Consider the following 25,298-nt stretch of genomic DNA (forward strand, 5'->3'; position numbering starts at 1 on the left):
TTCTAACCTAAATGATGACAATTGCTTGCTTGGTGTAATCATCTGTTAAAGGGAGGTAACTGAAGCTAGGTTTGTTTTGTTTGTTTATTTTTTGACCTTTGTCTGTTACAGAATTAGTGAATCCTCGGCAAACCGAAACGTCTGTCAGTGCAAGTCGGTCCCCAGAGAAATGTGCCCAACAAAGACAGAAGAGGTTTAACTCTGCTTCGCAGAGATCCTCGTCTTTACCACCTTCGACTCGTAAATCAAGTACTCCAAGTAAGAATTAGATGTATATATCTCCTGGACTCCAGAGTGGCATCCAAGCCGTGCACACATGCCTGATGTTTTCTGTTTGCCTTCTGCTCTCCCTGGCACCTAGTAGAGTACTTTGAACGCAGGATCCCAAAATAGAATCTTGTTCAATAACAACATTGCCTGATTGCACAGATACTACAACCAGAGCTGAAGAAATCACAGTATATTAAAATATTTTGTGTGTCCAGCAAATTTTTTTTGCAACTAATACCACTTCACAGTGTTTCAGATCGTTGACAGTTGTCTAATGAAACATTAGTTCAAACAAATTAAGCTAGCTTAAAAAAGATGCTTCTTTGCATCTATTTGCCTCAGGTTTCTTTAGCCAGTTATGGATGTGGTTTTAAAGGTTAAACATTGGATTTCTGTTTTCTCAATTTTCCATTTTGAGAACAGCTGAAGATATCTGTATATAACTGTGTTATAGGAATGTTCACTGGTGTACTGGTGTTTCCATCTTATTTCCAGTCGACTTCTAAAATCCTGAAAAACCAGTTTTGAGTCAGGGTGCTGAAACTACAGTCTGATGTACTAAAGTGTTGGCAGTGGTTCCCTCTAGATGATATAGGATTGTGAGTTATTTTTATTGTGTATGCTTTTATTTATCTTTTGGAAGGTTTTACAATGAAATTGTATTCCATTTAAAGTTAGAAAACGTCCTGAAAAAGAAAGCTTGTTTTGCCGATGTATGTATTATATAGAAGGAAAAGAATATTTCCTCTTCGTTTTCTTCTGCAGCAAAAAGAGAGATTATGTTAACACCAGTGACTGTGGCTTATAGTCCAAAGCGATCCCCTAAAGAAAATTTGTCCCCGGGATTCAGTCATCTACTTAGCAAAAATGAAAGCAGCCCAGCTCGGTAAGTTCTCTAAAATAGTAGATTAAAATATATATATTCTCGATTTTTTTTTTTTTTTTACAAGTGTCAGCTTATGCCTATAGCTATCACTCATTTTTCATTCATCAGTGGGAACTCTGTGGTTTTAAATCACTTAAATGAATGTCATACTAAAAAAAGTACTATAAAACATGAAAACAGTTTTTAACCATATAAACTAGCTACTAGTAAATTTAAATACCGCCTCAGAATCCCTTCCAGCTTTTGGATATAGAATGATAATTCTTTGTTTTCCTGAAAAGGTTTATGATAGAGGGAAATTTTTGAGCCATTTGTACAAGAAGGTGGGCTGTCCTGGTAAGTTTCCCTGGGCGCCTGAAAAATTGTCCTCTGAAGTGTACTCAGCAGTGTGTGCGGCCGGGGGAAGCCTGACTCCTCAGATGTAAGAGCTGGTGACCTAGCTCTCTATCAGGCTCTTGGAGAAATTACTTAAGCACATTGAACCTCAGTTTCCTTTTCTGTAAAACGAGGATAGTAATACCTGCTCTGTTTATTTTGTAAGGTTGTTATAAAGATCAAAGGAGATAACATATGGATAAATGCTTTACGTGTCTAATATATAATTTTGTGTTAGAAATACAAATTTCAGTTTTAGAAAATCGTATGACCAGCTTTCTTTTTAAAAAATATGTGAGTTAACTGGATGCCAGTTCGTCTTTCTAGTGGAGATAGGGAAAATCAGTTAACATTTTTTTCTCACAAGTAACTTGCTTCATTCAATAGATTTGATATACTTTTGGATGATTTAGATACTGTTCCTGTGTCTGCATTACAACGTACCAATCCAAGAAAACAACTCCAGTTTCTTCCTCTAGATGACTCGGAAGGTATCTTTTCCTAAAAAATTATTAGTTATGGTTTTAGTCCTTCATTTTGTGAATTTCTGGTATCTTTTCAAGGTTCTAAATGTTCTAGTGTCCTGCACTTAAATAATTTTTCCGCGCAAGGGCCTTTAAAAATAAGCATGCGTGATGTTCATATTGTGTGTCAGTGTCGTGATCCTCATTTAAGAGTTGGGAAACTGAGGTACAGGGATTGTTAATGCTTCCTTACCAGGGCCATACTGTTCAGTTTTTCTGAATATTTATATTCTGTAATTTCTATGCAGCTTAGGTATTCGGTGATTTTTTTTCCTTTTTTCTCATTTATCTTCTAAGTTTGGAATAAAGTTCTAAGATAATGCATGTGGATCACTGGGGCAGGCCCATGAGACTCTCGCTCTTCACCGTTGGTGTGGCTGTGTATCCACTAAATGTGTAGTTAGTATTTAACTTTTTTTTTGTTTTTTGTTTTGGCTTTAAGTTTAAAGTTCATTGAACTTTACAGAAAGTTTACCTACCTTGACTTAGGGAAGTTGTGCAGGGTGCCAAATCGAGGGTAAGACTTTTAGAATTCTTTGGAGAAAAAGCACTGAGTAAATATGATTGATTATTGTGTCTCTTTTCATGTTTTTTGGTTTGTGGCAGCCATTTTCAGAAAGTGAAGTTGGATGACATATATAGTTATGTAAAGGATCTATTAAGAAAATTGATAAGAAATAAATTTCTTTTCTCTCTGACAGAAAAAAAATATTCAGAAACAGCCACCGACATCCATGTTAATCATAGCTCTTCTCCCGAACTGTTGCCAAACGGAGTGAAGAAAGTGTCTGTGAGATCAGCCTGGGAGAAGAATAAATCAGTTAGCTATGAACAGTGTAAGCCCACGTCAGTAGCACCACATGGTAATGATTTTGAGTATACAGCAAAAATTAGGACCCTAGCTGAAACGGAACGGTTTTTTGATGAACTTACAAAAGAAAAAGACCAGGTAAAAACAAACAAAACTTAAAAAAAAAATCTTTCTCTGAACTCAAATGCTTATGTCTGAGGGATGGTCAGAAGGGAGTTACTTGAGTCAGACCATCCCAGGAAGTTCCTGTGGATGCACACCAGCGCTGTGGTAGGAGTGCGTTGGAGCTAAGCTGTCCTTGCGGATTAGGGCGGAGGGACTTACGTGAAGCGAGACGGACAAGAAAATACTAGGCTGAAGTCTGTCTTGTCCATTCTGTTATAAACTCCCCAGCCATGAATTAGATAGAATTCTTCTGTTTTTACTTAATTTGTTTTTGTGTGTGTTAACAGATCGAGGCAGCGCTAAGTCGAATGCCTTCTACTGGAGGACGAATCACTTTGCAGACAAGATTAAATCAGGTGAAATATCTTACTTAGCTTGAATCTGCTTTAGAAGCGTGATGCCGGTTAGCGCTCCATTTATCCAAGATGATGTTTTAGGCATCCTGAAGCAACTGGGAGGAAAAACTTTTAGCCTTTTAGAAAAGTGGTGATTATAGTGCATTTTAGAACTGCAGGCTAGCTTTCGGGAATAAAAAGTTATTTTACCTTTGTACTTCATGAAAAAGATGTTCATGCCTTCATGCCACTCTGCAGTTTGTCTTTTAAAAGATGGTAAATTAAGTTAATACTCTCACATTAAATGTCCCTTTTGGTGTTTGTTTCTTCCTCCCCAATCTAATTTATTTCTGAACCCCTTTCCATTTAGTAAACATGTAAAAAACAGTTGCACTTTGCAGCTGGATGAGCTGTAGAGGTTAAAGAGAGATGTGATTCCACCATCGGGCAGGAGGGTGCAGGCGAAGCGACTCGTGTGTGTTTCTTTTCATTGCTTTTCAGAGAGAATTAAAATGCACGAAACCATGGGACATTTAAAATCGGCTCTTTTTGTAATGTTTTAACCATAACGATAGGGATAGGTCCCTTACATAACTGCGTGTTTTGGCTTTTCAGTGCTTTAACTTTAGGAGAAGTTCATTTTCAGGTTGATCTGTGATACCAGAAGGAACAAAACGCTAAGAAAACAACAGAGGTCTTTTTCTAGGACCTATTTCCCTAACTTCTCTTTAAGACTTTAAGTCTTTTTTATTATTTTTGTTGTTCTGAAAGTCTTTACTCAATAATTGATAAGACTCAACACAGGAAACCCTTCCTCCTTTTTGGGAAGGAAGAAGGAAAACTTATAGGTACTCTGATGCTAAATTTATCTAAAACATTTGTTTAACATATTTTTATGTAATGAATATAAGCTCTTAAAATAACTTAAAAGGCAGTAGTTTCTGTTCATACATGTCAAAGCTGTTTCTGTCCAGTAAGGAGACCAGTGACAGCAAAAAGGGGCTGAGCATGCTTATATAGGATTCATAAGTGGAAAAGGTAAAATTGGGCAGAAAAAAGATGAAAAATATTCAGCCTGACCAATGAGTAAAAAACAGTACACATCTGAACAAAAGCATTATTTTTAAAAAATGTTTTATTTTTGAGAGAGATGGTGGGGGGTGGGGGGGAGGAGGGGCCGAAGGGGGTGGGACAGAGGATCTTACGTGGGCTCCGCATTGACATCAGTGAGCCTGAAGCAGCACTCAAACCCACAAACCATTAGATCATGACCTGAGCCAAAGTTGGACATTCAATTGACTGAGCCACCCAAGTGCCCCCAAAGCATTATTTTTTTTAAAAAACGATTACATTGACAGGTATTTAAAGAAAAATGGGGGAAAAAATAAAGCCCAGTACCCAGGATGGAGAAAATTATATTCTCATACACGGCAGGTGGAAGTAGAAATTATCACAAACTTTCTGGAGTACAATTTTACCTAGGTCCAAAGCTTTAGAATTTTGGATTTCTTTGGACATAGCATTTTTATTTCTGGGAATACTTCCAGGTGTTTGTAAAGAAGGCAATACTTCCAGGTGTTTGTAAAGAAGGCAATACTTCCAGGTGTTTGTAAAGAAATATTTTTTTAAGAGTATTTATTGCAGGAGCGCCTGGGTGGCTCAGTCGGTGAAGTGTCCGACTTTGGATCAGGTCATGATCTTGCAGTTTGTGAGTTCAACCCATGCATTGGGCTGTCTGCTGTCAGTAACACAGAACCTGTTTCGGATCCTCTGACTCCTTCTCTCTCTCTGCTTCCCCCCCCAAAAAAACCCTCCAAATATTTAAAAAAAAAAGAATATTTATTGCAGCATTATTTATGATATCCAAAATTAGAAGCAACCTAAATTTCTACTAAAAGATTCTTGGTTAAATCTAATGGAATATTGCACATTGATTTAAAAGGATATCATAGAAAGATATTTCATAACAAGTTCAATTGAAAAATGTGTTTTTTTTTAAACTGAGTTGAATCCTCAGCAGCTTTTTTTTTTTTTTAAGTTTATTTATTTTTGAGACAGAGACAGAGCATGAACAGGGGAGGGGCAGAGAGAGAAGGAGACACAGAATCGGAAGCAGGCTCCAGGCTCCGAGCCATCAGCCCAGAGCCCGACGTGGGGCTCGAACTCACGGACTGCAAGATCGTGACCTGAGCTGAAGTCGGACACTTAACCGACTGAGCCACCCAGGCACCCCGAAAAATGTTTTTAAGTAGAGAATTTGTTTTTATTTTTCTTCTTAAAAATGATGTGCATATCTGCAGGAAAAAAAAAGGAAAGAGGAACAATGGTTATTTTTACTCATCTGTCTTCTAAATACTTTATCATGAATGTGTGATCTTTTAATAATTAAAGTTGTTAAAGAGGAATTTTTAAGTTTTATTACAGATACCATTGGAGTTAATACTGAATAAAGTATCTAAAATGATAAATATATATTCCAGGCACTATTTACTTAACACTGGTACTGCTTATTTAAAAATAGCAGTTGTGAGGCACCTGGGTGGCTCAGTTGGTTGAGCGTCCAACTTTTGATTTTGGCTCAGGTCATGATTCCAGGGTTGTGGGATCGAGCCTCATGTCAGGCTCTGCGCTAGGCATGGAGCCTGCCTCTCTCCTTCTGCTCTTCTCCCCCGCTTGTGGTCATTCTCTCTCTCTCTCTCTCTCTCTCTCTCTCTCTCAAGAAAGAAAGAGAAGAGAAAAGAAAAGAAAGAAGTTGTTACATTGCTTCGTTGTGAGAGCTCTTGCTTCTTGGGAAGCAAACTCCTCCATCATTTTCCTTCCTTTTTAACTTAGAAATTCTTGTCAGAAAACAGTTGTTCGATATATGTATACGTGAGATAAGGCACCAGTTCAACGTGTCCATTTCTTCTGGTGAAATGTATGAAGAACCTCCTCGGTTCCTCTTGTTCTGTTCGCAGTTCTGGAGTCAGGGAATTGCCTCTTTCCAGTGAGCCGCACTGCCCTTGCTGGGGTTTCCACGTACTCAAAGCGGCACATGTACTGAGGATATGTTAAGGTGCAGCAGTTGTTTTGAGTGGTTGAAACGTTGATTCATGTTGTTAGTTTAAAGAAATCAGATGATGTGCATAAAAAATATAATAATTCTGTAAGTTTAATGTTTATACTAGTTCTTTTGTGAAAAGAAAGGTCAATTTGGTGGTAATTATAGAACCAGTGAACTTGATGTAGAATTCTAATTAAACGTTTCCTGTTATTTTCCCTTAGGAAGCCTTGGAAGATCGTTTGGAAAGGATTAATCGAGAACTGGGTTCAGTTCGAATGACATTAAAGAAATTTCATGTTTTGCGCACCTCTGCAAATCTCTGAGATTTGTAGCCATTAAATTTTGAGACATTTTTGTTTGCACTAATGTATAATTATGCACTCAGAAAAGGCGAACTATTTTGTACTGTTTATAAGCCTTCAAATAGTAGTTTTACAATCATGCTATTCTTTACACTTGCTATTTTATACTTCAAATGGCCACATATTTTCAAGATATTTTTGTTATGCTCAGGAATCTCTTGTATATTTTACTATTTAAAAAGTCTTATTTTTAAATAGTATAAGTCTCCAGTTTATATCAATAGTAAGGAAATGTAAACAGTGGAGGCAGCTTGTTTCTAAACAAATAGTGTTATCCTTTTACAATGAACTTTGCACACTAATTTTATATACTTGTTCTACATTGTGAATATGATTCTTTTTTTTTTAATAAATGCTTAAGAACAGCTTCTATAATGATAGACATGCTGAATGCAAAAAGCAAAAGAAAAATGCAGCATTCCCTGGATTTTAGTTGTGTTGAGATTTAAAAAAAAAAAATTTGCTAATGCAATTCCTATTAGGAACATGTCTTAGAGTGAATGTTAGAATAGTAATAGTGGAAATACTGGAAATGATGGAATATCGGAAAGCTTTGAAAACTATGAACAACTCATTTTGTTTCCCTTGAACTTTATTATTTGTAAGGAAAGAAAAATGAGAGCTGTAATACTCTAATTCTTTAGTCATATATGTAGTGCTTTTCAGAAAACGTTAAACAATTGGAGAGCTGTAGCTTTCTGCCCATCATTCTGAATCTGTGACCCGCTTGTGACAATAAATCGATGGATAAAACTTTGATGAAATACAGGCCGCCGCCCCACTGGATTGTCAGAGCGGCCGTGCTTCTCAGTGCACATGGCGTCAGTTGTCAGAGCCCCCCCGCCCCGCCCGACTCCGGCCACAAACTACTCCCATAGTAGGTGCTGTAAGGGCGCCAGGTTTAGATCAGGGCAGCCCACCCTGCTAATTCATGGATGGGGAACGTGTGTAGCTGGAGCCTTGGACCTTTCTTCTGGCCTTGCCGGAGGGCTCCAGCTCACCGCCTTGGCAGTCCCTCTTGGCTCTTGGCGGTGGCACGTGGGCAGGAGGCTGTGCTCTGATCGGCGCTAGTGAGTCTGTGTTCTGACTGCTGGTCTGGTTTGGTGGCCAGTCAGAATCCAGTGCCCACATATTGTGTATGTGTTGATAAATAGATTCATTCTAAACTTTCCAAATTGATTCCCATTAACAATGCTCAGGTTTTAAAGTTTGGTGTTCTTTTGAGTCTTTTCTTCTTATGTAACCTCTTAACAGCTTATAGATATTATAGTTATGAGCCAAGCCAACCATTACTCCACCACGATCTACGTATGCCTTTGAGCTGGGTTCTCAAACTGTCTTTGAGCACCCTTCACCAAAGCTTACCTGGCTGAGCTCCAGGCCTGATGCCCCAGCCGAGCACCCTTCTCAGCTTGGAGGGCGTCTCCACAGGGAGCGAGGGGGTCTCGGCAGGGAGGGGCCGGCTGACCGATGCCCCTCTTACTCCTATCCGTGAATCGAACCTTAGATCCCAGCTCCTGCCACCAGTTGAACACCTCGAACTAGTCACAATTATTCATCAACGGAATAAGTGCCTTTATTTGTGGTATTTTTTTTCTAGCCTTTTTTTTTTTTTAAGTCTCCTAGTTGTAGTAAAGAAAAAGTTAATTTTAATCAAGCTCCAGTACAGCTGTGTCAAAATCCAGTTAAGGGATTGACTTTACTGATGGTATTCCCTTTGTGTTCTATACGTGATATTAAAAACTAACTTGAAAATTAGGATATTCATTGTTCCCTACTTTTATCATAAGTAAAGTCTACTACCTTCTTAAGAATAGGAAATTGCCATTTCAGAAGAGATTATGGTTTTATCTTGTGAAGGAGTTATCTTAGTCTCTGTTGGCTTATTCCAAGAAAGATATGAAATACCTTCAGAATCTCTTCTGTGCTCACTCTCAGAACCTGTACGCTTTTATTCTTGAAATGTATAATAGATTGGAAGTATCAGTCACTTATTTAAAAATTAAAAAAAATATTTTTCTTCTTCATAGCTGTGAAGAGAACCAAGGAAAATCCTTTCAGCCATCTTTCCCTTTTTTGTGCTTAATTTACCCACAGGAACACTCAAAAACAATTGAACCCCAAAGATGGCAATCTTAGAAAGCAGCTGTTGTTCCTGGGAGGTGAGCCACTTTGTTCCTGCAGGGGCTAAGCTGCAGTGTAGTAAGAACCCGAGTGGGAGTGCCTTTTTAAACGCATACAGAGTTCTCTCTTTCACTTGGGTCTGCCCCCTACCTTTCCTTTCCAGAGCCCCGAGGCACATTAGGTATTCAGCTGACTCAACAGAGGTGGCTAACGTGGCTGTGGCCGTGCTGGGAGGGCACCGTGCTGGGACGGAAGGGACAGGAGAGCCAGGTGGACCTGGGTCACCACCAGGCTCAGGCCTGCCTGCCTCGGCAGCCAGCCCAGCGGCAGCGAAAGATAAGATGAAGTGATAAGAAACTTCCTAACAACTTAAAGAAGATTATGTAAAGCACCTGGTGCTTAGTCAGTTTTCAGTAAAAGTACATTGCAGATTCATTCCTAGTTTAAAAGGTCTTTCAATTTGAAGTAGTGCTTTAGCACTTCTTAAATAGAAAAGTAGGTTGTGTCCCCAGCAATTGACTTAAAAATTACCTTGGGTTGGTTGATATTTGTTAGGTGGTCTAAGGTGTTCTCTCCACCTTTTTGCAAAAAAAAAAAAAAAAAAAAAATTCTTGGAGTTTGATCTTCTGGTATAAGGTTCTTTTTTTTTTTTTTTTTTTTTTTTTTAAGTGACAAAGCTGGTAACCTATTGAGTGTAAGTTCAGAAGCATCTTAAATAAGTGATTTGGGGGTTATCTGATATAGGCGATTTTTCTTAAAAAAAAAAGTGTTGGCAATGTAACCAAAATAATTGCTCCTTGGAATGTTCTGTAATTAGACATGTAAATTAGGTGATGGCCTGTGAAGCAGGACTACATGAAGAAGTGCCTGCCACTAGAAGATCCACATGAAGGTTATGATTTTAGAGTTCGATAAACAACCGAAACATGTTCCCCTTTTTAACTCTAAAAAGCCAGGTGCTTTGCCGAATGCTATTTAAATTTGAATCCTGCACTTAACATCTGTAGTAAAATTAGACATTTTTGTCATTTTAATTTTTATCTCAAAAGCGGTTTTCACTAAATTTTAAAGTGCCACTTGTGCTGCGAGTCTTTCAGAAGCTTTAAAAACTAAGTGTGTACCTAGAGCCCTTTAAGAATCATACAGGTAAATCCTACTTACCAGCCATGAGTGAGCGTGTGTGGCCTATGGTCATGAGGTTTACAGGTCTGATTCAACCAGTTATATTGCACAAACTTTGCAGGAAATTATTGTTGCCAAGAGTTCTGTGGCAGTTTGATAATAAACTACACCAGTATTCTTAGGACCTGTGTTATGAAGCTTTCTCCTTATGTGTGTTTTATTTCAATAGATGCCTCTCAAATAGGGGGAATCAAGCCATAAATTTGCATTTGCTGGACATGATACACCATGTCATTGCTGTGACTACAACCTTCAAAGATATTTATCCACAATTGCACTGTAACAGTGACCAATATAATGTGAAAAACTTGCTTCCTCCAGTGCTGCTGATGGTTGGGCAAAGACAAGTGCTTCTTGCCGCTGTTTTTAAAGCTAGGCAAGTACTGGAGTGGTGGAACTGTAAGCCCCAGGAGAGCCGGCGGCCATCCTGTCTTCATTCTTGCATATAGGCACTCAATAAATATTTGTGGATATGAACTGTCTTGCGATGTTAGTGTATTTATTTCTGCCGGGTAACCATGGGGTCTGCTTTTTGATGGTAGTAAGGCCTCTGAGTTTATGGGTTTGGGTGTAATCATGGCAAGGTTACAATGGTATGCAGGTGCTCAGTTCTGAGTGGCTGATGGGCAAAGGGCCTCACTGGAGATCTGCGTGTGCTCCTAAAATCTTCCCCAGTGGGTCTCAGGCACATCGTGGTGGAGGGAAGGTGAGAGTTTGGTGTTCGATGGGTCACCTTCTCTTGTCTCAGAGGGATTGTCGTAAGGTCATAAAATGGGTATTTTAAGGAGAGTTCTGTAATGATGGCTTTCCTGGCCTAGTCCCCAATTCTGACAGTGACCAAGGGGATGAGCAGCCTTTGGTGGTTTTGCTCTCTCTTTGTCTCAACAGAGTCTTGGACTGCTTTAATTTTAGCACTTGCCCTTTCAGAGGAAAGCACTCCTTTCAACTGCAGAAGGTGATATACTTGGTGATAGGGCAGCTGGGTTTTAGGTGTGCCCATTTAATTCTATGACTTCAGATCTTGGCAAGCAAGTCCATTCTTGCTCAGCCTAAATACACACTTCACGATTTCTTTTAAATTGCACCCACTACCCTCTTGGTCTCTTTGTTTACGACTGGAGAGTCCAACCCGGAGGGAACATCAAGATGAAGCTATTTCTGACCCTCTTCCAGTTTCTTTTGAGGTTGGTGGGCTGGAGCTGCGGGCGTACCCTCTGGCTGTTACTACTCCCACCTTTTCTGACGACCAAGGGGCGTTTTCCATCTTTTTAGCCCAGAGCATAAGTATTCGGTGTCGTGGAAAAGAACTGGCTGCCTGTGCGCTGCAAACCGGGTCTCTAAACAGATAGGAGTATCCAGCATCTAGGTTTGGGCCTCAGTTAACTACCTCCGGTTTGGCCACAACATTCCAAGGGCTTCACGACGTCGCACGCGCTTTGTTCCCCTAGACTTGTCCTCTTACTCCTCAAGAACTTGATTGTTAAAAAAAAAAAAAAACAAAACTACTTAAGGGTGCCGATTGCCGCAAGCCCGCTCGTGCCCTTCCGCAAATGCACTTGGCTCCTCTAGCACAGTTACAAGTCTGACGGGCAAGGCCGACGGGGTTGCAGGAGCCACGAGGCCCCCCCCCCAACCCCCACGCCCCGGAGAGGGGAGGGGGGCGAGCCCAGGCCGCGGCGGGGAGACCGCGAGTCGGCCCCCGAAGTTTGCCGGGTTTCTTCCGGCGGAGCCCAGCCCTCGGGGCGGGCGGGGGCGGCCCCTCGCCGGGACTCGCCGCCGCTCCCCGCGCGGCCTGACGGAGGCGCAGGCCCGCCGCCGAGTGGGGGAATGCGAGGCGGGCCCGGCGCGCACGGGCAGCAGCGGCCGCTGGGGCGCGCGGGGCACGGCGGCGCCGCGGCGTAGAGCTGTCCAGCCCCGTCCGCGGGCGCGCCCGGCCCCGCGCCCCGCCGGCCGCCGCCTCGTCGTCCGCCGCGACCCGCGGGGCCAGCACGTGCGCGCCCGCCCGCCCGCCGCCCGCGCCGACGGCCCGGGAGCATGCCCGCGGGGGCCCGGCCGCTCGCCCGGGGCCAGCTGGCGGCGGCGGCGGCGGCGGCAGCGGCGCGCGGAGCCGCGGGGCGCAGCCGGCCGGGCCGGGGCCGCGGGGCCCGCGCCTCCCCGGCGGCGTGAGGCGGGCGGCGGCGGCCCAGCGCGGGCCGAAGAGGACGGAGCCGCGGCCGCGCCGAGCGGGGTGAGTGTCGCCGCGGCCCGGCCGGAAGGCGGCGCGGCCCGGGGACCCTCCTCGGGCCGGCGGCGGGCCCCCGGAGAGCCGGGCGCGGGGCGGCGACCCCGGAGGCCCCGGCTGCCCGCTCGCCCGCCCGCCGGGGAGGGAAGGAAGGAAGGAGGGAGGGGAGGGAGGGGGGGGGGAAGTGGGAGACCTGGGCCCGGCCGCCCCGCGCGGGGAGGAGGGTGTGGCGCGCGCGGGGACCCCTGCCTCAGGAAGTCGCCCCGGAGCCCGGCCCCCGGGGACTCGCCGGCCCTCCGGAGTCGGGCTCCAAATGCTAATTGCCGAATTTCCGTCGGTTGCGGCCGGGGCGCGGAGGACTCCCCTCCCCCAGTGACAAGTGTCACCGCGGTCGGGGGGCAGGTGTGTGTGCAGCACCGGGCCTGTCCGGGCCGGCCCGCGCTCTTGAGGAAGGGCCAGGAAGGGGCCGGGAGGAAGTGGTGGGCACAGCGCTCTGTCCAGCCTTGTGCGGTTTCCCGCCTCCAGCCGGACAGCCCTCCAGCGCCGGCTGTGGCCCGGTGGGTTGTGTGGGGCCTAAGCACGGGGCGTGGCCCTCGGAGAGGGGCCAGAACTTAGAAGAAGGTGCTCCCCCTTAGGCTGGAGGAAAATCTGGCCCATCTGCATCCTGAGAGTCTCCCTTTCCTGTTGTAACCTGGCGGGCCGGCCGTGTTAGAGCAGGCAGCTTCCCCTTCCAGCCTTTCTCGTCTGGGGCTCATGGCTGTTTGGGGGAGAGGGGGACACTTCCCGCCTCCCCCATAATGTGTAAACCCACCCCCCACAAGAAACCCCAAATCCGCATTCTAAGTAAACAATGTGCTTGCTCCGCAAATGTCATTTCAAGGCTTTTCTTCTAGCCGGGTCTCCTTTCAGTGGACCTGCTGCCCCTATATCGAAATTCTAGATTCCTCACCCTACACTCCTCTCCCTGCCTCATAGGGGCTGGGGCACTTCTGCGAAGTCTCAGGCCTGCATGCTTCGCCCTCTGCAGCATCGGGATTCTTCAAAGGAGACCTCATTTGAGCATCTTTCTTGGTCCACTAGCAGCTCTCACCCCAGCGCCCACCTGGGAGTCCCTGGAGCTGATAGGGTAGACCCCTCTCCTGCATCTGGACCTGGACTAGCACCCAAGCGCCCGGCGGGACTGTCTCTGTTCTGAAGTGTCATTGCATTTTATGTCTCTTGTGTGGCTCTTATCGCGCTCTGCCTTATTTCACAGTTACTTTTTGTGCCTGGCTTATCTCCCTTTGCTGGCTCGTGAGCTCCTGGAGGATAGGAGTGGAGTTTGATTCATTCCCAGTTCCTCCGGCCTGGCTTGGCACCCTGGGCACAGTGAGCTTCTAGATGGAGTAGAAGCCCCCACCCCAGCTTGCCTGGGGTGGGGGTGGGGGGCAGGCCATCTAACGCCTGGGCTGTTGCAGTGAAATTATTTCGCATCTGCTAAGAATCTGTACGCCCTGATCGGAAGAGATGCCCGGCCCTCTCCCTTTGCAAAAGAAACACCATGAGTTAGGTAGGGCTGTTTTCTTGTAGGGAGTGAGTCGCCAGATGACTTAGGACAGTACGAGCTCTGCTGTTCTCTGGGTGGTGAGCGTGGGATGGTCCTTCTCTCTGGCCTCCCACAGCTCACTGTGGGCGGGAGGCAGTGGGGCAGAGAATTGGACTCCACGGGTCAAGGTTCCAGGCCTGTCTGTCCCACAGTGTCTGTGCGAGCTTAACTAAGACACTTGGTTTCTCTTGGTCTTGGTTGGTCCTTGTGGAATCTGAAAGAAAATTCCTCTGCAAGTACGGGCCCCTCAGGATCTGGGCCCTGCCTCTTCCCTTCTCTCTTATCAAATTTCTCTTATCAGGACCCAGGCGTGTCTTTACAGGCCTTCCCCGGGTGAAGGGGATCACCCCCACCTTTGTGCTACCCCAGTATGACTCACGGCGTGGAACAGCAGTTGTCTGTTTATAGGCGCCCCCTCCCCCAACCTCCCCACTTAGACTGAGCTCCTGGGGGAGTGGTGCTGAGTGCTTTTCTCTGTACCCCCAGTGCCTGGCTCATGGTCGGCTCTCAGGAAAATGTTGGGTGAATGTCGAGGAGTTGGCTCGGATGCTGCCAGGAGCCCTTTTCGTCCCAAGTTGACTTCTTGTAGATTCTCAGGGGATCCACCTTTCCTTCCTCTCTATCTAGAGGCCAGTTTTAAAACCAAGCGGATGCTTCTAACCATCCCATCCGGTTAAGTCTTTCCGACTTGGCTTCTGAGAAGAGCTATTCATGGAGAATGTGCAGCGTTTGTAGAGATTAGAAGAGGAAACTGCTGGTCCTTCAAGATCATTGCCTTGCTGCTTTTGAAAAAGATGCCCCGGGCCATGTGCCCTGCAATGGAGGGGTCCTAAGGATCTCACTCGTGAGGCCTTAGCTCTGGGCAGGGGAGGTGGTCAGAGCCAGCAGTCATGTGCTCGCACGCCTCTTGTCAGCCCTGCTTACGTGAGGTCAGCCCCTTGGCAGATGGCCGTTCTGAAACCAGCTTACCAGGATCCCATGCAGGGGGACACGGATGTGGCCAAGTGGTCTTTGCTTCACTGTAGCTCATTCTGTTGATGTTTATTAACCTTCTACTGGGTACCTGGGGATGTTGTTAAATAGAGCCATGACAAATCCCAGTCTGGTTTGCTCCAAAACCTGGAACAGGGGGCATTGACCCCCTCTCTGCTCAAGGCTTCCTACGTAGTCTTGTATGAAAACTTTGTTTTAGAATCTAGGGCCAGGCAAACTTTGCCTCCGGCAAGAAACTAGGTTGCCACTTCCTTTGACAACGAGAAGGAAGGTGGGGAAAGACATGCCGTGTGTGCGTACTGTGTGACGGGCTTCCTCGTTAGTCCTGGGGGTTAGTAAGCAGTGTTCTTCCCCCATTTTCTCAGAGAAAGAAATGGAAACACAGGGAGATTAACTGATTTGCCCAAAGGCTCTCTGGATTTGTACCCAGTTCTACCTGACCCTCCCCGTACCGCCCACGCAGTCTTTTCAATTGACTTACAGTTACCTTTTCTCCTTGGCTTCCAGGATGCTTGGTGTACAATGCATTATTCCGTCTAGCAATTGTATTCACTTACCCTCGTGGTCAGCATATTTATTCCTACTTTCCTTTGTGTCTGTGTGTATGTTTATGTGTAAACCTATCTGTATCCTTTGTAAGTCACAAAAGGTTTCTGGAAAACAGGACAGGTAAAGTGAGTTAAATACAATAAGTAACATTGCACCTAAAACTTAGGCCGGCTCACCGTGTGGTTAGGGAGATGTACCCCACAAGTTACACAGGTTGTGTGTGTTAACTGTTGCTTAAATGGCAGGCACAGGGGCACCTGGCTGGCTCTGTTGGTACAGCATGCGACTCTTGATCTCACGGTGGTAGGTTCAAGCCCCACGTTGGGTGTAGAGATTACTTAAAAATAAAAATCTTAGGAAAAAAAAAAGATACTTAAATGGCAGGCACAGAGGAGGAGACGCCCTTTCTGGGTCAGGCAATCAGGGCTGACTTCCTGGAAGAGGTAGGATTTGAACAAGGCCTTGACAAATAGGTGGAGTTTTCATGGCCACAGCACCTGTGAAGGTGTGTGGGATTTAGGGTCTAATTACAAAGGCCACACCAGAAAAGTGTGGGTGTGAAGGGAGAGGACTGGTCTAGAGGGTAAAGGGGGGGGGGGCTGGGTGATGCCTTTTCACACTGTCTCTAGCCCTGGACAGAGTGCCTGAGAACACTGGAGTTGGGAGAGTTGCACCCCGTTAAAGACTAGAAGTTGAGGCCAGCAGAAGAGAAGTGACTTGCCCAACACCCCTCCTTCAGCCTGGGCCCCAGGTCTCTGATTGCCAGCTCAGTGCTCGCTCTTTATACTAGCAAGGCTGATGACAGTGGCAGCCTCACACGTTGGCCCTTTCTTCCTGTAAAATGGGTAAAGGGGTGCCGACTCCCTCACACCCAGCCCAGCAAACACCATGACAAACCCAGGCTCAAGCTTTATGGCCAGAGACACAGGGAGCGCTGTTGGAGAGGAGAGCTGGCATTTGCTTTCATTACTCATATTAACAACTGCCCTTGCCAGAGGACGGGAAGAAAATTAACCAACAGGCAGGGTTCCGGTAACAGACAAATCAAAACCCGAAGCAACGGCCTTGGAGGAGAACATGGAAAAAGCAGTTTCACATCCTCTCCTGGCTGAAGGCCCTCATCCTTCGCAAAGCTTTTCTGTTGTGGGAATGGGGTCAGGAGTCGGGGTGCAGGGCAAGAGCAGAAAGTCTCCAAAACAGCAGCAGGACTCGGGGGACCGGGAGGCAGATCCTGTCTCAGAGCCATGTAATAGGCGGGGTATGGACCTGCCCACCTGCGGCTGCGGGAATGAGAGCCCTGCAGAGCAAAAGACTTCCACTCATCATGTATCATACATCGCTTGTGCACACAGTCCAGTCTCCTGAATCCCGGCCATTCCGTCTATAAGGTGTCACGAACACTACATCAGGGAGCATAGAACCGCTGCCCTAGGGGAAGGGCAGGCTAGGTTCCTGTGAGCCTCTGGTCACACGTTGGTTCACCGATCAGTACATCACCTTGTTTATGTATGTTTCTGTTTAAAGATGCCTAATATAGTAGATACTGTTATTCATTAACACAACACAGCCAACAGCAGTTACACTCACACCTGAATGAAGCTTATCTAACATGGGTATTTCCTCTGTGAGGCCCATCACTGCTCGGAAACAGGGGGCTGGTGATTCAACACTGGGCCCGTGGCCACTTCACATGGTGGAATCACAACGAAAAGCACCAAAATGTGAGAAAACGTGGCACTAAATAGAAAGCAAAAAGGACACTCGTTTACAGTCCTAGAGCTGAAACAAAAGGCAGCGTGTTACCTTGTTCAGCCTCAGCTGGGATCACACACACTGGATGACTCAAAGTCCTTCCCTGCCCTGCACATGTTTGCAAATGTCCACGTAAGCACCACGACATGGTAACGTTAGTAAGGAATTCGTAAATACGGAATCCGTGAATAATGAGGACGACCTGTGTATACAGAGCGCTTCCACAATGGCTTCTTTCAACTTGAGTGCCACAGCATTCCTCAGAGATAAGGACGGACTGTTACCCAAACTTTACAGAAAGAGGAAACGGGCTCAGAGAGGTATAGTAACCTGCTTGTGCTCGCAGAAGCAGCTGGGCGGGGCCAAGATTTGCACCCACCCCTGGTCGGCTCCCGCGTGGCTCTTCCTCCTCACGTCTGGCACACATGCGGTGGGATTCTTTTCTCCTCGTGTCTCCCCCAGCGCAGGGACCTGGTCTGCCATTCATGCCATCGTGTCCGCCCCCCCCCGTGGTGTCTCCAGCATCTAGCACAGGGCACCTCATTGGTGCTCGGTACGTACGTGGGGAATGGAAGCTAAGGCTGCAGATTCTGGTGTTTGCTATCTCGGGTGCCATTGAAAAGGACGAGTTCTCGGGCATAGGTCCCCTCCTTTGGCTCCCCTGTGCCCTCTTTCAGAAGGTGCACCCACCTCTCCTTTCCACAAGCCTGCTGTCTGGAGATGCTTGTGGGCACCCCGCCCCCAACAAGGGAGGGTCAGCAAGCCTACCGTAGGTCCCTCTAACTGCTCTCTGCTGAGAGGAGCTGAGGGTAGTCCTTCACCCAAAGGAATGACCCTCTTAGGGAGGTGTTTCAGGCCAACGTGGGGCTTCCTATGGCTTCAAATCCTGGCCTTGTTCCTCCTGGGAACCTTTCCAGAAACGTTTTGCCCCGTGTGCCCTGTTAAGAGCTGGAACGCAGGTAATACAGATGATTGCTCGTTCTTCTCTCTGAGGCTGTTTCCCTTTGCAGAGGTGGTTCCTGGGGATGGACGGCCTTTTCTCTTTGGGCAGCTGGGGGGGGGGCTCCCCTCCCCACCCCCGCGGCCTCTGTAGGGCCTGGCTGACTCATCGGCTGTGCTGTGGAGCAGGGTGCCAGCTCTTTCCCCACTGCTGCCCTGCCAGGACTGAGTCAGGCTCTGCAGCCTGCTGGGCTCACCTGGCCTCATTCCACAAAAGAATCCAGCCCCCCGCTGGGGGCTTACCAGGCGCCAGGGTCCTGAGTGAGGCGGGTAGAGGGAGGGCCAGCTCAGCAGGTGCAGCCAGCTGTCCCCTGCTGTCCCTGTGCAGCCCTTTTCGAGGCCATCTCGAGGCGGGTGAGGGGGAGGGAGTGTGTGGGGTAGAAATAAGGTGGCCATTCTCATTTTCAGTGGAGAATACTCGGGCATAGGTTGGCCGAGGGGCAGGGCTTCCCCGAGGTCCGGAAGCTCCGCTAAGGCTGGTTTCATGATAGCACGTCCGCTCCCCTCCTCCGTCCTACTGGAGGGCCCATTAATTGCTTTTCTTGGCACTTTGTAAGAGTTGACTTTTCACTTGCATTTTCATGAGAGGGGGGAAAAAACCCAAACATTTTCTGCAATTACAGTTTTTCCCTCTTGGGTAATCACAATGGAAAAAAGCATTTAAGTCCTTTGGAAACCACACATCAGCGAGGCTCACCGAGCCGGGTGGGGAGCATTCGTCAGGGCCAGACACGAAGGCAATTCGGCGGCTACCGTGTAGGGAAACAATCATTTCACATTTATTTTGGGTTTGCAGCATATTTCAATTAGTTCGCCAGTGTTGTGCATCTGACAGGCCAAACGTTTATTATGGTTGAACCATCTGGGAGGTGGGAGGCCCGCAGCCCTTCCCCGTGGCAGTCAGTAACTACTAGTTTAAAGGAAATTTGTTTGATGTGTTGGAGAACCCGACGCTAAAACACCATTAATAACAAAAGCCTGGAGAGTTCTGAAAGCTCGCTCCCTGGTTTAGCCAGGGACATGGATAATCCAAGACCTAATTTTTCCTCTGCGTGTGTGACATTTTCCAATACAGTGAAGCAAAGTTCTGAAGTGGCTTGTTTAATTGGTCCAGAGCACGGTCTGTATTAACCCCGTGCGGAAAGGAGCTCATTAATTTGGAGTTGGATGCAGCGAGGCCCGAAACCCGTGCCTTTGCTGCAGGGAAGTAGCAAGGGAGGTGGTTAACAGATCCCTGCATTAGTATGCAGCTGAGCTCCCGTCCTGTGCTGTGCTAGAGAACGCTGGTTTTATTTCGGTTCCCAGCCTCCGGTGACTCACCGTAGCATCGTGAGTTCACGGTAATGACTGCTGACCAGCCCGGTCCGTCCCGCGCTCCCTGGGTACCAAGGCTTACAGCACTCAATTACACCCATTTTTCTTTTTACCTCTGTTATTTCCCCTGGCTAGAAAGTCTCTTTCCCGAGGAATGTTCTGTCTGACTTTCCAGCAGGGGGGAAGAAAGGAATTCAGAATCTTACGACTGGATGAACCGGAAGGAGCATTGGAAAAAACCAAGTCCAAGGGTTTGACCTTTCCGCGTGGAGGAATGACTTTCCGTTTCCCTGAAACCTTAAGAGCCTAGGGCTGGACGTGGAGCAGAATTGAGACTCAAGGACACAGTAGTGAACTGGAGGCCGGCTCATAAATTCTGGGCCAACCAGTTCACTCAAGTTTGTCCTGGTGGCCTGGTAGCTGCAGGACTGGTGTTTGGAGGGTTTAGGCTAATAATGGCACGTGTCTCGTACCCAGTTAGGTCGACCTTTAATTATGGACTTTTCCAGATACCGAGATTCCTGCTCCAGGAGAAGGCTCTTCCCTCTCGAAACCACAGTGGGAACCCCTGGTCTGGCCCAGCTGTTCCGCAGGCTGAGGGACTTGGCTTGTTTGTCTTTGAACCTAGTGCCTGGCACAGTGGCTGGTCGTGACGCAGGGCCTGATGACCATGTTGGGAGAGGCAGCGACTGTAGGGTCCAGAGGTGAAGGGGCCTTTCTTGTTTATCCACCTTTTTATAATACCCTGCGGTACACACGGTGCTTTTACCCACCGTGCCTCATTTGACCCACGTAAGTGCTGCTGTGCCCGTTTGACAGGTGAGGAAACTGAGGCTCAGAGGGGTCATGAATTGGCACCCTGAGCTTCCACCTGCCCTGTTTCACACATGGGGACCCCATAACTCAGAGAGGTTGTGATTTGGGCCAACTGCAGAGGAAGCTCACTGTTGACCTCGCCAGGTCCGGATTCCTCACAGCCGTGTTCATGTTCAGTCACGTCTGTTACACGCCCTTGCTGTGGTGTTATGTCCCATCAGTATTCCTGATCTGATTCAGTCTGAACAGTGCAGAGGGCTTCTCATTTTGGGTCCGTATGTGATTTTCTCGCCTTTTTTCTTTTCTTCCTTCCTTTCTTCTTCTTCTTTTTTTTTTTTTTTCCAGAGGGGAAAAACAGAATTCCTTTTCTGTTTGTTATGTAGCTTTTGCTTTTCAAAGAGGCCACAGAGCTCCACAAACTTAGGCGGATTCCCTGAGACAGCACGCTCTGAGGTCACGGCTGTTTACAGATTCGGGCCCTGATGTCTCCAGCTGTGCACCTGGGAGGCTCCCGATCAGAGACCCCGAAGCAGGGCCTTGGGCCACTGGGTATGTCTCGTGCTTTGTTTCCCTCCTCAAATGAGAACAGCATTCCTAGGAGAGTGATGGCTGGTCAACCCCTGTGTGTGGGGGTGATGAAGTTTTGGGGTGATGGTGAGGTGATCTGGAGCTGACAGCCAAGAAAGAATTCTTGAAGATGTCTTTGGTGCAAACAGGTGATTTTATTAAAGCACAGGGACAGGACCCGTGGGCAGGAAGAGCCCTGCTGGGGCTTCATATACTGTGAAGTTGGGGAATAAAGTCAAAAGGGAGGCCTCCAGAAGGACTTTGATATGCTGACAACTCCTGAGATACCAGAGGCCTTGCTATTGTCAGGCTAGGTGGTTTTCCCTCTAGTGAGGCATTAACATTAGGACAGTAGGGGGTTCCTGGAGAAATGTTATACTCTGGATTTGCTTCAAGTGTTTGTCAATGGGGCTGCAGGTTATAAGGAAATTTAATTTTACCTGCCTTCTTGTCTTTGTTCCCACATCACTATGGAGGGGAGGTTGATACCGGGGCTCCGGGGAAACTGAGTCTACCGGTTTCTAGAGATTAGGCTACTGATAGGATTGCCTTTTCTTGTAATTAACTAAGATGTTTGTAAACCCGATGGAGACTCATGTCCTGTATGACTGTGATCTCTGTCAGTTAACCATTGGTTTTCCCCTTTCTTTTGTTCTTGGGCAGCCAGGAGTGTCCAAGGAATTTCACACATATGCCACCTGGGGGGGGGGGTGTTGTTAGCTTGTGTTTTGCCCTCCGCCTGCCTTATGCTCCCTCATCAGGGGTGGGGCAGGCAGTTTTTTTAAAAAGGGCACAGTTCAGAGTGAGCTTGTTGGGAAGGGGGAGGACCCGTTAACCATCCAGCCTGGGTTCTCACCGGAGTCCGGGTCAGCTTGGACTGTGTCTGTCCCCTCTTCCTGCTCTGCTGCTGCCCTTTTCCTCACTCTGTGGCTCATTAGAGAAAGAGAAGGGACCAGAGTGGCCATGTTAGGAGTGCAGCAGGAAGCCAGGTAGAGGAGGAGGAGGGGAGGTGCATAGGCTTTGTGTCTCCTCCCTGCACCACCATCACCTGCCTTCCTTAGTGTGTCCACGCTCCTGGGAGCGGGGAGAGCGGAAGGGCCCGTGGCCCCTGGGCCGGAAGGAGCGCGGCTGACGGAGGTGGGTCCACGCAGGAGCCTCTGGCTCAGATCAGGGTCCCTTCACCTAGAGGTATGAGGGTTTGCTTTTCCCAGAAGGCCTAGAGGTGTATGTCCAGAGTGGCAGATTTGGGTCCTTGCTCCCGATGGAGATACACCCCTGGAGCTTGTCCCCCCTTGCGGTAATTCTTGGGCCCAGGTGTCCTAGCCACCCATGCGGCTCAGGGCAGGGGCCGAGTTACCTCGTTTTGGCTTTCCTTGGAGTGCCTCACCTCGTGCTGAACTTGGAAAAGGGGTTCACAGAATCTCTGAATGAAACATGGGGAAGGTGGCCTGGCCCACCTGCTTGCCTGAGTTTTCTTGCTTCCACTGAAATCCTTTCTGGTGCTTGGAATAACCCAGAAGGATTTCAAGCCTCTGGCTATGCTCAGGCTTGGATCCTGAAGGAAAATGGAGATTCCCGCCTGTGTGGCACATGGGAGCAGGCAGGAAGGGCCGCAGGATATCCTTTCCTTCCCTTTCCTTTCTGTAAATTGAAGTGAAATTCACAGAACATATAATTAACCATTTCTGAAGTGTACAATTCAGTATCAGATAGTACATTCAGAAGGCTGTGCAATCAGCCCCTCTGTCTGGTTCCAGAACCTTCTTATTACCCGAGAAGGAAACACCCCACCCCTTCCCCCACCACAACTAATCTACTTTCTGTCTCTATGGATTTTCTATTCTGGGCGTCCCATATAGAAGGAGTCCTACAATGCGTGACCTTTTCTTTTTTTCTTTTCTTTCCTTTTTTTCTTTTTTTTTTAATGTTTATTTACTTTTGAGAGAGAGAGGGAGAGGGAGAGGGAGAGGGAGAGGGAGAGGGAGAGGGAGAGGGAGAGGGAGAGGGAGAAGGGGAAGGGCAGAGAGGGAGACACAGAATCTGAAGCAGGCTCCAGGCTCTGAGCTGTCAGCACAGAGCCCGACAAGAACTGTGAGAACATGACCTGAGCCAGAGTTGGATGCTCAATCAGCTGAGCCATCAAGGCGCCCCTGTGTGTGACCTTTTTCACGTCTGACTTCTTTCACAGAAACATAATGTTTTCGATGTTCCTTCACGTTGAAACAAAAGTCAGAACTTCGTTCCTTGTTTTGTGTGTGTAACATACACATAATGTCAAGTTTACCGTCGTAACCGTGTTTGAACGTTTCTGTGGCAGTAAGTGCCTTCACACTGCAGCTGCCACTACCGTCCGTCTCCAGATCGCTTTCACCTTCCCCAAGCAGAGACTTGTGCCCATGAAACACTGACTCCCCAGTCCCCTCCCCCAGCCCTTGGTGCCCACCATCCTACTTTCTGTCTCTAGGAACGCGACTCCTCTGGGTGCCTCACGTAAGTAGAATCATACAGGACCTGTCCCTTTGTGACCAGCCTACTTCACTTAAGACAGTGCCCTGACAGTTGACCCATGTTGTAGATTGAGACAGAACTGCATTTTTTTTTTTTTTTTTTTTTTTATGGCTGAGTCATATTCCACTGTATGGGTTTATCCATACATCTGGTGAAGGAGACACTTGCGTTGTGATTCCGGGCCAGTGAGGTGTTGACTCTGAATGGGAACAGTGAAAGACAGCTGAACTAGGAGGGCCCGGGGGTCCGGAGGCAGGAGTTGTACTCTTTCCGAGGGCTCTGGCCTTGGACAATTGGACCTTTCTGTGCCTTGGTTTCTGTATCCATCCGATGGGTAGAGGTGCTCCCTTCTAGGGGTGCTACGTGGATGCAGCTGTGTGTGGCATGGGGGACTGTCATGCCACTGTCTTCCCAGTGAGGGGCATGAGGCCCGGTGGTGCCTGGCCTTCCACTCATCTGGGCTCACCTGTGACTTCCACTTGCCGGAAGTCTCTCTCCCTGGCAGAGGTTCCAGAGAGCCAGCTCCAGAAGGGGGTGGCTGTGGGTCCTGCCTCTTGGTGGCTTTCAGAGCACTCGCTGATGCCTCGCTGATAGCAGTGCCAGTCGCACGGCCTCCTGAAGCATCATCCCCATCCCCGGGGCCGCTCCTTCATTGCTTCAGGAAATCAAAGCCAGGAGGATGACATCGGCAGGCAGCCTCCTGGGGTGGCTGAGTCAGAGCAGAAAGTCAGTCTGGAATTCACTAAGTCACACTTGCCTTCATTAGGCTAATTAACTTTTGATGTGAATTAGCTTTATGAGCTGCTTTAGGAAATCCATGACCAGGCTGGGGCCAGCTTCGTGTGCAGCGGTGCCTAGGAAGCTGTGCTGTACATTTCCATATCTGCCAATTAAGGATGCTTAATTATTAACCTAAGGCTGGGTGGCTAATGAGGAGCCGCATACATTGTGCTTTATTTGAGCATTTGAAGGCCTTTTAAAATTAGCCATAATAGAGTCAAGATCGTACTAGGCATCATAAGCTGTGATCCATGTTGCAGATTGCTTGGATTGTAAACCGAGGCTGTGTGTGTGATTAGTGGAAGTTCACACAGATTGAGAGTGAGGTGGGGGGGGGGGGCTCAGTGTGTGTGAACTGCCAGCTAACAGCTAATGTGGGGAGTTCAGTGGAAGGTTCTCAGGCTAGCCTACCGACAAAAATACCACCCAGCAGACGGCCGAGTGACTGAGTTCTTGGGGCGCCTCTTCTGTGCCAGGTCTTCCACAGCCCCCTGCACGCAACCCCATCGTACGGATGAGAAACCCGAGGCCCACGAGGGAAAAGCGACTTCCCCGAGAACACGGAGCCAGTGGACTCCAATCCAGCATTCTGGCTCTCCCATTTTGAGAGCCCACCTAGGCATCTAAGCGTTATGTGAACTTTTTTTTAAGTGGACAAGCTTGTCCCACGGTGCAGTTGCAGAAGAAACACTTCTTACTTCCAAGGCTTAAGTGGGCCTCGTGAGGCCTGCCATGAAGAGAGCATTGTTTGTGCCTGAGGGTTTGTGCCCAGAGGGCCGGGTACTGTTCGCTTGCTGGCCCTTACCCACGTGGAGTCCGTTTGTCCAGGACCCTGTGGGTGAGAGTCTTCGCAGACTCCTCCAGGGGAGTGTCACAGGTGGTGATTTATGTTACCAGTGACCTGAGTGTGCTGTCACCTGTTTTCACAGCTCAGGGGTCTTTCTTTGCTGCTTAGGTGTTGGTCACCAAGTGTCACCGAGCTGTCACAAGCCCCCATGCAGCTGGAGCTGCACAGACGGGGGGGGGGGGGGGCGGGTTTCAGGAGGTAGAGGTTTTATTTTTAGCCCGGCAGCCTCTGTGATTCTGTCACTATGGAGATACCAGGCTGGGGGCCCACAAGGCTCCATGCTTCCCCTG

General features: G+C 47.8%; 2 protein-coding genes across 23 annotated transcripts in view; both read left to right on the forward strand.

Annotated features, from left to right (window-relative positions):
* MPHOSPH9 (M-phase phosphoprotein 9) overlaps positions 1-10,554 on the forward strand; it is a 61,162-nt gene extending 50,608 nt beyond the window's left edge. For 8 of the 12 annotated variants that reach the window (XM_019814466.3, XM_011287712.4, XM_045041099.1 and 5 more), the window contains 6 exons: positions 112-258; positions 1,036-1,156; positions 1,919-2,022; positions 2,757-3,004; positions 3,319-3,387; positions 6,631-10,554. In XM_019814466.3, coding sequence (XP_019670025.3) covers positions 112-258; positions 1,036-1,156; positions 1,919-2,022; positions 2,757-3,004; positions 3,319-3,387; positions 6,631-6,732 — 791 coding nt within the window. In that variant the 3' untranslated portion in view covers positions 6,733-10,554. Of the gene's footprint in view, positions 1-111; positions 259-1,035; positions 1,157-1,918; positions 2,023-2,756; positions 3,005-3,318; positions 3,388-6,630 lie in introns of those variants that run through there. The other 4 variants (XM_045041100.1, XR_006587607.1, XM_045041102.1 and 1 more) reach the window with 4 other exon arrangements.
* Positions 10,555-12,196: 1,642 nt separating this feature from the next.
* The window catches only part of PITPNM2 (phosphatidylinositol transfer protein membrane associated 2), a 143,400-nt gene continuing 130,298 nt past the window's right edge, over positions 12,197-25,298 (forward strand). For all 11 annotated transcript variants that reach the window (XM_023241340.2, XM_023241343.2, XM_023241346.2 and 8 more), the window contains exon 1: positions 12,197-12,304. The gene's annotated coding sequence lies outside the window, so the exon portion shown is untranslated. The remainder of the gene's footprint in view (positions 12,305-25,298) is intronic.

The sequence above is a fragment of the Felis catus genome, chromosome D3, assembly GCF_018350175.1.
Source record: "Felis catus isolate Fca126 chromosome D3, F.catus_Fca126_mat1.0, whole genome shotgun sequence".
NCBI classification, from domain to species: Eukaryota; Metazoa; Chordata; class Mammalia; order Carnivora; family Felidae; genus Felis; species Felis catus.